Here is a 13,959-nt window from a genome sequence, read left to right as displayed (position 1 = left end):
ATGCCAGAATTAAAGATGTGTGTTCTTATGTGAAAGTACAAATAGAAGTAAGTAGGTGCATGTCTGGGAAGGTCAGAGAACACTGAAGAACAGAGCAGGTTCCAGTTCTGATTCAGTGGCCCCCTCCCTCAGGATCAAGCTTGGAGATCCTATAAGGGGATGACATCAAAATGAGAAGAATTTTTTGTTCTAATTCTGTGAAAAATGACGTTGGTAATTTGATAAGGATTGCATTGAATCTGTAGATTGCTTTGGGTAGTACAGTCATTTTCACAATATTGATTCTTCCAATCCAAGAACATGGTATATCTCTCCATCTGTTTGTGCCATCTTTTATTTCTTTCATCAGTATCTTATAGTTTTCTGAGTATAGGTCTTTTGCCTCCTTAGGTATGTTTATTCCTAGGTATATGGGAGGAAGATCTAAATAGACATTTAGCCAAAGAAGACATACAGATGGTTAAAAAGCACATGAAAAGATGCTCAACATCACTAATTATTAGAGAAATGCAAATCAAAACTACAATGAGGTATCATCTCACACTGGTCAGAATGACAATCATCAAAAATCTACAAACAATAAATGCTGGAGAGGGGGTGGAGAATAGGGAACCCTCCTATGCTACAGTGTACTCCTACACTGACACAGTCACCAGGGAGAACAGTATGGAGTTTCCTTAAAAAACTAAAACTAAAACCATATGACCCTGAAATCCCACTCCTGGGCATTTATCCAGAGAAAACCATAATTTGAAAAGATACATGTACCCCAATGTTCATTGCAGCACTATGTACAATAGCCAGGACATGGAAGCAACCTAAATGTCCATCAACAGAGGAATGGATAAAGAAGATGTCGTATATATATACAGTACAATGGACTATTACTCAGCCATAAAAAAGAACAAAGTAATGCCATTTGCAGCAACATGGATGGACCTAAAGATTGTCATACTGAGTGAAGTCAGACAGAGGAAGGCAAATATCATATGATATCGCTTATATGTGGAATCTAAACAAAAAGGCTACAAATGAACTTATCTACAAAACAGAAACAGAGTTACAGATGTAGAAAATAAACTTATGGTTAACTGGGGGGGAAGGGGGGAAGAGTAAATTGGAAGACTGGGATTGACACACACACACACTACTATATATAAAATAGATAATGAATAAGGACCTACTGTATAGCACAGGGAGCTCTACTCAATACTCTGTAATGGTCTATATGGGAAAAGAATCTAAAAGAGAGTTGGATACATGTATATGTATAACAGATTCACTTTGCTGTATACCTGAAACTAATACAACATTGTAAATCAACTATACCCCAATAAAAAAATTTTTTTTAAATGAGAAGAAAACCGTGAGGGGCCGCAGGAGAGATGGCGTGGCTATTCTGAACTGGTATGTTTGTGTGTGAGGGGTGTGAGGGTGTCTAGTTGGCTTTAGCCTGGGGCAGAAGGTGGCCTGTGCAATGGTTGAACAAAATAAGGAAGGAGTTGGTGGAATTACTGCCCACTCAATGCCTTGGAACCTGCCTGCGCACCTGCTGTGAGTCAGAGAGCTAAACTCGGGAGGGAGTGCTTCTGGTGAGTGCAGAAGCCCTGAGGAGGTAAGAACACTCAGTGGGGACTGACTAGGTAGGCTTGAGAAGATGCTTCTTCACACTTCCTTTTCCAATCCCCCAGGGCAGGTGGTTTACAATTTAAGGAGTGTCTCCCTCTAAATCTGCTTCTTCTTGGGGTGCTAAGGATAAAGATCTAATTTGAGGCATTGATCCTCAGAGTGAGGAATGATTAACTCTGGTATTCTTGGAGGGAACGGGGAGGGGAGAGAGGTGCTCTCCACCGTAGAGTCCACTTCCCCTACGTTCCACTTAAGCTGATAGGGCTGACACAGACTAAGGTGCAACCTCTAGCAATCCTAGACAGAGCAGCCATAACCCGGAGGGGTAACCAGTCATTTGGGGATCAAAACTATTAAAAAAAAAAAACCGAATTACAGGTTTTTTCAGAAGCACAGATATTAGAAAAGATGGACCAAGAATTTAAAATAAACTTAATACACATACTAAAATAAATAAGGAAAGGGATAAGCAATATGAAACAGGAAAAAACACAATAAAAAGAATGAAATAGAAATATTAAATATCAAATGTAAAAACAGAATGTTGAAATAGAGAACACAGATGGGATAAACAGTGGAATGAACATAGCTGAGAACAAATTATTAAACTGGAAGATCAGATTGAGAAACTCTAGAGGAAGAAAAAAGAAAACAATAAATAGGAACTATAAAAAAAAGTTAAGAGATATGAAGATAGAAAGGGAATTACTAATATCCAGATAAGAAGAGCCCATATAAGAAAGAGAGAAAATGAAAATAAAGTAAGAAATATTTGAACCAGAGATAACTGTCTCAGAATTAAATAAAGATGAAAGACCTTCCACTGGAAAGTCTCATTGGGTGACAAAGAAGAAAGAGAAGGAAAATCACACTTAAGCATATTAGAGTAAAATTTAAGTCTTTTCAACAATGGTGTTGAAACAACTGGATATCTGTAGGGAAAAGAAATTTTTTTTTTTTTTTTAAAACCTCAACCTGTACTTCACACCTTATACAAAAGTTAAATCAAAATAGATCACAGGGCTTCCCTGGTGGCGCAGTGGTTGAGAGTCCGCCTGCCGATGCAGGGGACATGGGTTCGTGCCCCGGTTCGGGAGGATCCCGCGTGCCGCGGAGCAGCTGGGCCCGTGAGCCATGGCCGCTGAGCCTGCGCGTCCGGAGCCTGTTCTCCGCAACGGGAGAGGCCACGGCAGTGAGAGGCCCACGTACCGCAAAAAAAAAAAAAAAAAAAAAAGATCACAGACCTAAATGGAAAGCATGAAACTATAAAGCTTTTAGGAGAAAATCTACACAACCTTGGGTTAGACAAAGAGTTCTTAGATATGACACCAAAAGCACGATTCACAAAATTGATAAATTGGACTTCACCAAAATTTAAAACTGTTGCTCTGTTAAGATACTGTTAAAAAGAAAAGACAAGCCACAGACTGGAAGAAAATATATGCAGGTCACCTCTCTGACAAAGGACTTGAATCCAGAATAAATGACGAATTCTCAAAACTCAATGGTAAAAAACAACCTAGTTAGAAAATGGGCAAAAAATATGAATATATATATTTAACCAAAGAGAAGTTATGATGGCACAAATAAGCACATAAAAAGATGTTCAATATCATTAGCCATTTGGGAAACACCAATTAAAACCACAATGAGATCTCACCAGAAACCTAGTAGAATAACTAAAATTAAAATAGTGGCAATACCAAAAGTGGGTGAGGATGCAGAGAAACTGGATCTCTCATACACTGCTGGTGGATGTAAGACGGTACAGCCACACTGGAAAACCGTCTGACAGTTTCTTAAAAAACTTAGTATGCACTTACCACGCAATCCAGCAAGCGCACTCTTGGACAGTTATCCCAGATATATGAAAACTTCACATACAAAAACCTGTACACAGATGTTCACAGCAGCTTTATTCATAAACAGCCCCAAACTGGAAACACTCAACTATCCTTCAGTGGGTGAATGGTTGAATAAACTCTGGTACATCTATACTATGGGATGCTACTTAACAATAAAAAGGCATGAATCATTGATTCATGCAACAACCTGAGTGGATCTCAAGAGCATTATGCTGAGTGAAAAATAAAATCTATCTCAAAAAGTTACGTATAGTCTGTGTCCATTTACACAACATTCTAGAAATAACAAAACAACAGAGATGGAGAAAAGATTAGTGGTTGCCCGTATACGGGGTTGGGAGGAGTGGGATGGGGTGAATAGCATGAGGAACTTCTTTTGTGGTGATAGAACAGTTCTGTATCTTGATTTTGGTGCTGGTTATAGGAATCTATACTTAGGATGAATTACATAGAACACATACACACACAATGCAGGTTAAAAAAATGAATACTGAATTGAAAATTTGAAAACTGAATAAGGTCTGTAGTCTAGTTAGCATAACATGCCAATGTTTATTTCCTGATTTTGATATTGTACTACTATAGCTATATAGAAGTCAACACAGGGGAAAGCTGGGTGAAGGGTACATGGGACTCTGTACTGTCTCTGCAACATCCTATAAGTCTATAATTATTTCGCAATAAAAACCTTTTTTAAATGCGTAGAGTAAGATGGACTGTTCAAAAAATTAAATATTGCTTATCCACAGGGGGATAAATAAGACCCCTATATTACACTATACAGTAAAATTCCAGAGGGCATAAAATTTGAACATTGGAAGAAAAAATAAGACACCTTTATTATATTAGGATTAAAAAAAAGAATTTCTTAAATAAGATTTTAAAAAGCATGAACTATAAAGGAAAACTTTAATTTAACCTTATTCTTATTTAAAATTCTGTGTAACAGAAGACATCAAAAACAAAGTTAAAAGACAAGCACAGTTTCTTTTAGAACACACGAAGCTGGAAAAAGCAAGAAAACAAATTCTCCCATAGGGCCTCCAGAAAGGAATACAGCCTTGCAGACACCTTGATTCCGGGACAGTGAGACCTGGGTCAGACTTCTAACACATAGAACTCTAAAATACTACATTTGTGTTGATTTAAGGCACTAAGTTTGTGGTAATTTGTTAGAGCAGCCATAGGAAACTACTATAATGACTTACCTCTGCTGATTTCCAAGCATTAATCTTGAGGGGTAGTATTTCCTGGGATGACACACTTCTGCTAGGCAACTGAATGTCTTGACACTGCTCTTGTTTCAATCCTGCCTTGGAAGTGTTTTCTGTCAACAACATAAAGCTAAGATTTTACTTTGACAGGAAATAGTAATGTTTTCACATCACCTCACAATTTTTAAGTTAATCACTTCTGAAGATCCATTTTGTCTACAAAATATACATCATGTACCAATGGTTACCTATGAATATTAATCATTTAATATATCCCTTTATCATAATTGACAAGTTCAGACAGATTTTAAAAATACAAATTCAATTCTAGCCCTTTCTCCCATCAATGATTCAATTTTAAGTTTTATTATTTGAAACATTTTTTAAAATAAAGTATAATATAGTGTAGAAAATAGAGTTTAAAAATGAAAATTACTCAAATGAAATTTTAGCAAAGCAGGAATGACAATTATAATTATTCTAATAATATTTAAAAGAACTTTATTCCTGCAGTGTGAATTTCATGTGTTCTAGGCAAAATTAGTCAGAAATGTATAGATTATTTTATAAAAAGAAAATTGAAACAAAATTTAAACAAAAAAGAAATGCCAATGAAGATAAGCTGATATATCTGTTTATATATATTTGCTGAATTTAATGTTTTTGTAGTCTTAATATCACTTTCCTTCCTATGTTAATTACTATGTAAACAAAAGTATTAGCAGTAACTATATTTCAGCATATTATTGGAGACCACAAAAAGCATAAGAAATCTATCTTCAAACTGGTATATGCACACCTCTGGGGGTGCCTGAAGACTTCCCAAGTCTAAGTACATAGATAGCTTTATGGGCATAGATAGCTTTAAAGGACTCAATTTCCAGATGCACAAGTTCTATATATATTCTTACCAAAAACTGATCTGCCTGAGAATGCAACTGTGTAGAAGCATCTGGCTGGTTCTTTCCCCTTTCCCTTTCATAATCAATTTTCTCCCACTTTACAAAGAAAGACATTTTCTTTACCCATATTATTATGGTGCATCTTCCCTTAAGATACAAGCATAATTGTCTCTAAGGCACCAAACAATAGTAAAAACGACTGTTATAGGGAAGCTTCCTTTAATCAAGGCATGAAAAACCCAAAGTAGAGCTTCAAAGTTTGTCCTGTCTTATACATATTTCTTTTAATCGCAAAGCATGGCACAAGCAACAGTTCTTTTGGTCCACACCAGGATGTGTGGTACTCAGATATATCACAGTGTGGAGGAGCAGGACAGTTGATAAGTCTCATCTAATGTCCTTGTGCTTTCCATTCCTCAGTACTGTCGAAGAATGCATCGCTCCTGAGTAAGAGTCCCATAACAGAAGAGCACAGAAAGCATCAGAGGCAGGGGCACCTTATTTCACCAACGCAACATACTCAGGGCAAGTCTTCATGCCTTAGCTATTTATCTTAAGAAAACTAAGGAGTGTGAATACAACCAGAGTGATGTCTGGTTACATGTTTATTTAAATAATGTTAGATGTTTTCTGAAAGAAACTTTAAATCTGATTCTACTGTTTGTTTTCACAATGAGGGCCGACTTTGACAACTAGGTAAATATGGTAAATATTCTCCAATAATTGAATGAAACAAATCTGCAGTTCTGAAGACTTGATGAAAATTCATTTAAAGCATATGACACAAAATCACTTTCTCAAAAAATTTTGTATTGACGGGTACACTGCAATTAGTGTTTTTATTTTTCCCACACATTCTGAGTATATTGGGTTAAATTAAAATGTAACCAGAATAATTAATAGTCATTTGATAAATTTTAGCAAAAGGTTTTTGGTATTATTTCCAGAAATTGAGAACATAAATTGCTCCCAATGACTGTTTAACAAATCTTTTTCTAAGTGGGGTGTTTCCAATCTTTTGCTTTCAACAACATTAAAGAAAGATCTAATCAAGTTAACAGTTGACAAGAGATGAAAAACATTTTTATAATAAATCACTATATAATTTTTGGCATATTATTTGGAAAGAATTCATAAAATTAATTGACATTGCTATAATAAAACACCTTCTATTCCCCACCCAATTTTAGGTGAACAAATCTTCTCAGCATTTATATCTCTAAAAATGTAAAACAGAAACAGAATTTATGCTAAACCCTGTTTATTTCAAGGACTAAGTAATATTCATATATGGGTAAATGAACAGTTCCATGTAGCTCATAAAAATATGTCTTTCCAATAAAATTTTATTCTTTATGTTTAATAAGTACTTAACCACATTTATGTGGTTGTTTCTTTTTTTAAATTTTATTTATTTATTTATTTTTGGCTGCATTGGGTCTTCGTTGCTGCGCACGGGCTTTCTTTAGTTGCATCAAGCGGGGGCTACTCTTCGTTGCGGTGCATGGGCATCTCATTGCGGTGGCTTCTCTTGTTGCGGAGCACGGGCTCTAGGTGAGCAGGCTTCAATAGTTGTGGCACGTGGGCTCCGTAGTTGTGGCACGCAGGCTCTAGAGCACAGGCTCAGTAGTTGTGGCGCACGGGCTTAGTTGCTCCATGGCATGTGGGATCTTCCCGGACCAGGGCTCGAACCCATATCCCCTGTATTGGCAGGCAGATTCTTAACCACTGTGCCACAAGGGAAGCCCCCATTTATGTGGTTTTGATCGACTTTGTACTAAAAATAATTGTAACAGTAAGTCAATCTAGAAGAACTACTTTGCCACTTAAAGCCTCTTGTCACAGACAACTTAGAAAAATAATTTCAATTTATATACATATTTTATGTAGAGACAACTTTCAAGCATAAACATACTTTCTATCAGGATAAAATTCTGTGAGGGATGTGGAATAGATATATGACTTCAAGGAGAAAAGGGAATGATGTACAATGTCCAATAATTAAAGAAGACCATGTATTGTTTCAAATGAATGACTACAGATATGAATCACAATAGTATTTATACTCCTTTAGATGCTCTTAAAAGACTCATGAAAGTTTTGCTTGTTTTCTTTTCTTTTGTCTTTAATGTCAATATTTTGAATTATATCCTTTGCATTTACTATACTTAAGACAAAATTTCACATGTCAGTTAAAAACATATTAGGAGGCATATAATTTTTCAAAATCATTTTAGGAATTATACAAGAAAAATAGCCTGGTCCTTGCCTTCAAAAAGTTTATAGCCTGACTAGTGAGATAAGTCTAACATACAGAGACTTATGGGAAAAAATTAGAAGAGAACAATTACAGGTCAAACTTTCTTAAAATAACTAACTTTAGGAATAGAAATTCTAAGGAGGAAAAAAAATCAATGTGTACCAGAGTAATCAGAAAGAGCCTCAAACAGGAAGTAAAATGTGAAGAAGGCTTTGAAGGATGGCTAGGATCCTGATAAATACAGAGGGAGAAATTATTCCAAGCAGAAGGAACTACATGGGCAAAAGGAGCAAGTATGATATAAGACAAAGATGCTGAAGAATAAGAACTTTGCATTTATGGCTCTAACTTTTCATTTTCTTGTAACTTCACATGAAAATGAATAATTAAAGTGAGCTTATTTTGGACTTGGAGATTTTATAAGTAATACCGGCAAACAGCAGTAGTTTGAGGCTTAGATCATCTATGTACTTTCAAGTGATTTAATGAGGAACTATCTTTATTATCACTCTTTGAGCATTCAGCAACAAATTATCCTTGAAATGATATGGACTTAAGTTTTAGACATCACAGAAGTAGATTAATAAAAATTTCAGGAAGTCAATTGTGAAGTAAAGTGTGAGGAAAACTGAAGAATAGTAAGGATTGTGAAAGAAAAAAATATCTTGCATATTTGGAGATGCATTTTAGCCTAGAATAGCTAAAATGTTTTAAGCCTATAATAAATTATCTTATGGAGCAAGAAGGAAGGCAGTTAGAATATACTGAGTGTACAGAAATTCATTTAGAAATTTATTTTAGCATCAGCGCAACACTGGAAGTGAGGTGTGCTTAATTAAATTAGGTGATTACACAACATTGCTTTCTGGGTTTTCACAAGCAAGTGGAGGGGGAGAACACACTTCACATATTTAGTTCCTTAGTGGAAATGAAGTATCCTGTATATCACAAGCTATTTATCAATCAAGACTGTGAAGTCACAGTCAAGGAGTACTAGTATGTGAATGAGAAACCTCAAAGGAAAAAGCGAAGATGCTGCAGGAAACGATGCTATTGAGTCATTCGAAGATGAGTGCTTAGATACCACAGCTGTAGGTACTTGGCAGAAGCTATCTGGAGAGAAGCTATAGATCTCATTGAGCCTGTATCACTAGATAATACCACAAAGCAGAACTGGTGAACCCTCTGATATTTCTCAGATGAGATACCAAACTGACGTTCAAACTATCAGACATTAACAATGTGACAGCACATTTTGGAGTTGAAACCCTCCATAAATACCCAAACTGTTCTATGTATTATTTAGCATCTACTAGACATTGTTACTATGTATTGACAGTGTCCTTTTAGGTGTAATTGAAGTAAACTAAGTCATTTACCTAACAAAATTAACTTTTAAAAATGAACAAGTATATCTATCACAGAAAACATTCATGGGCTAATGAAGAACTGATAAGATTTCAAAGCCTCATAGTGATTAAGTTTATATTTAACTTTTGCAGAATCATGAGTTTAGAACCTTAACAATTTCATTATCTTGGAGCAAACTTACAGAAAAGATGCAAGAATAGCACAAAGAATTCTCATCCAGATCCACCAATTGTTAACATTTTGTCCCATTTGCTTTATAATTCTCTCCTCATTTATGTACGTATCTTTGTCCTATATCATAAATCCTGAGGCAAAGCCATTGTTGTAGGTTGGATTCCCCAGGAAACAGACTCCGAGACCCAGATTTGTACGAGGGGATTCATTAGGGAGTACTCTCAGAAACCACATCTGGGAGTAGGGAGGGAGGCAGGACTGGGCCAAGGGAGAAATTCAGCTGGGATGCGTTTGCAGCAGAGGCCTCAGCCAGTCCTACTAGGAGCTCTGGGGCTGGAATGGCTCTTCCCCGTTGTCCTGCCTTGAAGCAAAGGGGACGGCCCACTTCCATAAGTCATTGAAAGTAGGTTCTCTCAGGGACAGGGCATGATCTTAGGTAAAGAGGCTTTCTTCAGCTGTTGGGAATTTGAAGAGAAGAACTCAGCTGAGACCCCTCGGGCACCAAGTCTCCCAGCTGCCGAGGGAATAATTGCCTTGATCTTGAAGTGGGAATGTGGGAAACGCCACAGCATCCACTACATACGGCACCTCCATTATTCCGCTTTATTACTCTGCTCCTATTTACTCATGACAAATACTTCAGAGGCACAGGAGATAGGATGTGAGTATGATAAATCTTTTTTGAAAGGTAAATTTTGAAATTAGTGGGGAAAAGCATGTTTTTTTAAAAAAATGAAAACAGAGAAAGGATAAAGAATAAGAAAGCAGAGATGTTTAAGTAGATTTTTAAAATGAAATTGGAAATAGGTAGCTAATAAATAATGAGAAAGGACAAACTTTTGTTTCAGGAGATCTTTTTGTTTGTTTGTTTTTGTTTTTGCAAAGTAGCATTTTATTTTCTAACTGGATCTTTGCCGGAAAACACATTCCATGAGCTAAAAATCTCCCCATGGACACTGGCCTAATGACAAACTTCCTAATAACGGTAATTAAAAGTTCCTTTGAAAGTATAACCTCTTTCTTGAGTCATATTATTCTGGGAAAAATGAAGGGTGGATGAGTATGTGTAGAAATCAGGTCTTCAGTTGTGAAAGTCTGAGTTGTACACGGAGAGAAAGCAGTAGGGGAAAGGCACACTCCCTCAGGCCTGAGCTCAGATGGCGCCACTTTCCTCCTCTGGATCTGAGCCCCGGTTCTGCTGCCATTCCTCACCCCCTTGATGCCCTGAGGCTCTGGGCGGAGGGAGGGGCTGCAGCTGTGGAGGCCGGTGTGTGCGCAGGGAGCACCCAAACGCCTGTGGCTGAGCAGCTGCAGCTGCGTCCGGGGCCACCCCACCCTGCGCCTCACCCCAGAGCCAGGCTCTGCTTGCTGGACCCTCAAAGAAGCAACATAGGGTCAGGAGGGACTCAGGCCACGATGCCCAGGAGCAAGAAAGCCTTAGTCTCGCAGGACCTCAGCACTCCAAACTCTCTATGGCTGCCGTTTTGTATGTTTCAGGAGATCTTAAAAAGGGAGTTGAGGCAATTTTATTTCAGCATTTTGCTAACAATAGCATACAAAATTTGAGACACTGCCAGTAGTTCTTACTCAATAATAATGGTAAACAGGAAAACCCACAACTGTATTATATACTCAGCTACAGGGACAAGAAGAAATGAACAGTCCCTACAAAACAAGTCTAAATATTCAGTAGCTGACTCCTGAGTTAAGGTAACAGAGTAAAGCTGCAATAGAGTTTCCATCACAAAATATTGAATACTTAATGAGATGTTTTTCTTAAAAGTCAAAACTAATCCAGAGGTAGAGTCAAGATGGCAGTGTGGGAAGATGCAGTTAAGAATTCAGAGTAATGATAGTAAAGATGATCCAGAATCTCGGAAATAGAATGGAGGCATGAATTGAGAAAATACAAGAAATGTTTAACAAAGATCTAGAAGAACTAAAGAACAAACAGAGATGAACAACACAATAGCTGAAATGAAAAATACACTAGAAGGAATCAATAACAGAATAACGGAGGCAGAAGAACAAATAAGTGAGCTGGAAGACAAAATGGTGGAAATAACTGCCAAGGAGCAGAATAAAGAAAAAAGAATGAAGAGAATTGAAGACAATCCCAGAGACCTCTGGGACAACACTAAATGCATCAACATTCGAATTATAGGGGTCCCAGAAGAAGAAGAGGAAAAGAAAGGGTCTGAGAAAATATTTGAAGAGATCACAGTCAAAAACTTCCCTAACATGGGAAAGGAAATAGTCACCCAAGTCCAGGAAGCACAGAGAGTCCCATACAGGATAAACCCTAGAAAAAACACACCAAGACACATGTTAATCAAACTAACAAAAATTAAATTCAAAGAAAAAATATTAAAAGCATCAAGGGAAAAACCAAAAATAACATATAAAGTAGTCCCCATAAGGTTATCAGCTGATTTTTCAGTGGAAACTCCACAGGCCAGAAGGGAGTGGCAGGATATACTTAAAGTGATGAAAGAGAAAAACTTACAACCAAGATCACTCTACCTAGCAAGGATCTCATTCAGATACGATGGAGAAGTCAAAAGCTTTTGAGACAAGCAGAAGCTAAGGGAATTCAGCACCACCAAACCAACTTTACAACAAATGTTAAAGAAAACTCTCTACGCAGGAAACAAAAGAGAGAAAGACCCACAAAAACAAACCCAAAACAATTAAGAAAATGGTAATAGGAACATAGATATCGATAATAAACTTGAATGTAAATGGATTAAATGCCTCTACCAAAAGACACAGACTGACTGAATGGATACAAAAACAAGACCCATATATATGCTGTCTACAAGACACCCACTTCAGACCTAGGGACACATACAGACTGAAAGTGAAGGGATGGAAAAAGATATTGCATGCAAATGGAAATCAAAAGAAAGCTGGAGTAGCAATACTCGTATCAGATAAAATAGACTTTAAAATAAAGAATGTTACAAAAGTTAAGGAGGGACACTACATAATGATCAAATGATCAATCCAAGAAGAAGATATAACAATTATAAATGTTTATGTACCAATATATGAGCACCTCAATACATAAGGCAAATGCTAACAACCATGAAAGGAGAAATTGACAGTAATACAATAATAGTAGGGGACTTTAACACCCCACTTACACCAATGGACAGGTCATCCAAACAGAAAATAAATAAGGAAACACAAGCTTTAAATGACACAATAGACCAGATAGATTTAATTGATATTTACAGAACATTCCACCCAAAACTGGAAGAATACACTTTCTTCTCAAGTGCACACAGAACATTCCCCAGGATAGATCACATCTTGGGTCACAAATCAAGCCTCAGAAAATTTAAGAAAATTGAAATCGTATCAAGCATCTTTTCTGACCACAGCTATGAGATTGGAAATCGGTTACAGGAAAAAAACTGTAAAAAACACAAATACATGGAGGCTAAACAGTGTGCTACTAAATAACCAAGAGATCACTGAAGAAATCAAAGAAGAAATTTATAAATACCTAGAAACACATGACAACGAAAACACGACGGCCCAAACCCTATGGGGTGCAGCAAAAGCAGTTCTAAGAAGTGAGTTTATAGCAATTCAATCTCACCTCAAGAAACAAGAAAAATCTCAAATAAACAATCTAACCCTACACTTAAAGCAACTAGAGAAAGAAGAACAAAGAAAACCTTAAGTCAGTAGAAGGAAAGAAATCATAAAGATCAGAGCAGAAATAAATGAAATAGAAACAAAGAAAACAATAGCAAAGATCAATAAAACTAAAAGCTGGTTCTTTGAGAAGATAAACAAAATTGATAAACCCTTAGCTTAGCCAGACTCATCAAGAAAAAAAGGGAGAGGACACAAATCAATAAAATTAGAAATGAAAAAGGAGAAACCACAACTGACACTGCAGAAATACAAAGGATTATAACAGACTACTACAAACAACTATATGCCAATAAAACGGACAACCACGAAGAAATGGACAAATTATTGGAAAGGTACAATTTTCCAAGACTGACCCAGGAAGAATTAGAAAATATAAACAGACCTATCACAAGTAATGAAATTGAAACCGTAATTAAAAATCTTCCAACAAACTAAAGTCCCGGACCAGATGGCTTCACAGGCAAATTCTATCAAACATTTAGAGAAGAGCTAACACTGATCCTTCTCAAACTCTTCCATAAAATTGCAGAGGGAGAAACACTCCTAAATTCATTCTACGAAGCCACCATCACCCTGATACCAAAACCAGAAAAAGATATCACAAAAAAAGAAAACTATAGGCCAATATTACTGATGAACATAGATGCAAAAATCCTGAACAAAATACTAGCAAACAGAATCCAACAGCACATTAAAAGGATCATACACCATGATCAACTGGGATTTATCCCAGGGGTGCAAGGATTCTTCAATATATGCACATTAATCAATGTGATACACCACATTAACATATTAAGGAATAAAAACCATATGATCATCTCAATAGATGCAGAAAAAGCTTTTGACAAAATTCAACACCCATTTATGATAAAAAC

At 36.6% G+C, this 13,959-nt stretch overlaps 1 protein-coding gene across 1 annotated transcript in view; it reads right to left on the bottom strand.

Moving 5' to 3' along the window:
* ENTHD1 (ENTH domain containing 1) overlaps positions 1 to 13,959 on the bottom strand; it is a 99,319-nt gene that overhangs the window by 54,367 nt on the left and 30,993 nt on the right. Inside the window, exon 4 of the mRNA XM_019945098.3 lies at positions 4,703 to 4,821. Within this exon, the coding sequence (XP_019800657.3) occupies positions 4,703 to 4,821 (119 nt within the window). The remainder of the gene's footprint in view (positions 1 to 4,702; positions 4,822 to 13,959) is intronic.

The sequence above is a fragment of the Tursiops truncatus genome, chromosome 11 (genome assembly GCF_011762595.2).
Source record: "Tursiops truncatus isolate mTurTru1 chromosome 11, mTurTru1.mat.Y, whole genome shotgun sequence".
NCBI lineage: Eukaryota > Metazoa > Chordata > Mammalia > Artiodactyla > Delphinidae > Tursiops > Tursiops truncatus.
Note: the sequence above shows the minus strand (reverse complement) of the source record. Positions and strands in the feature narration are given on the sequence as shown.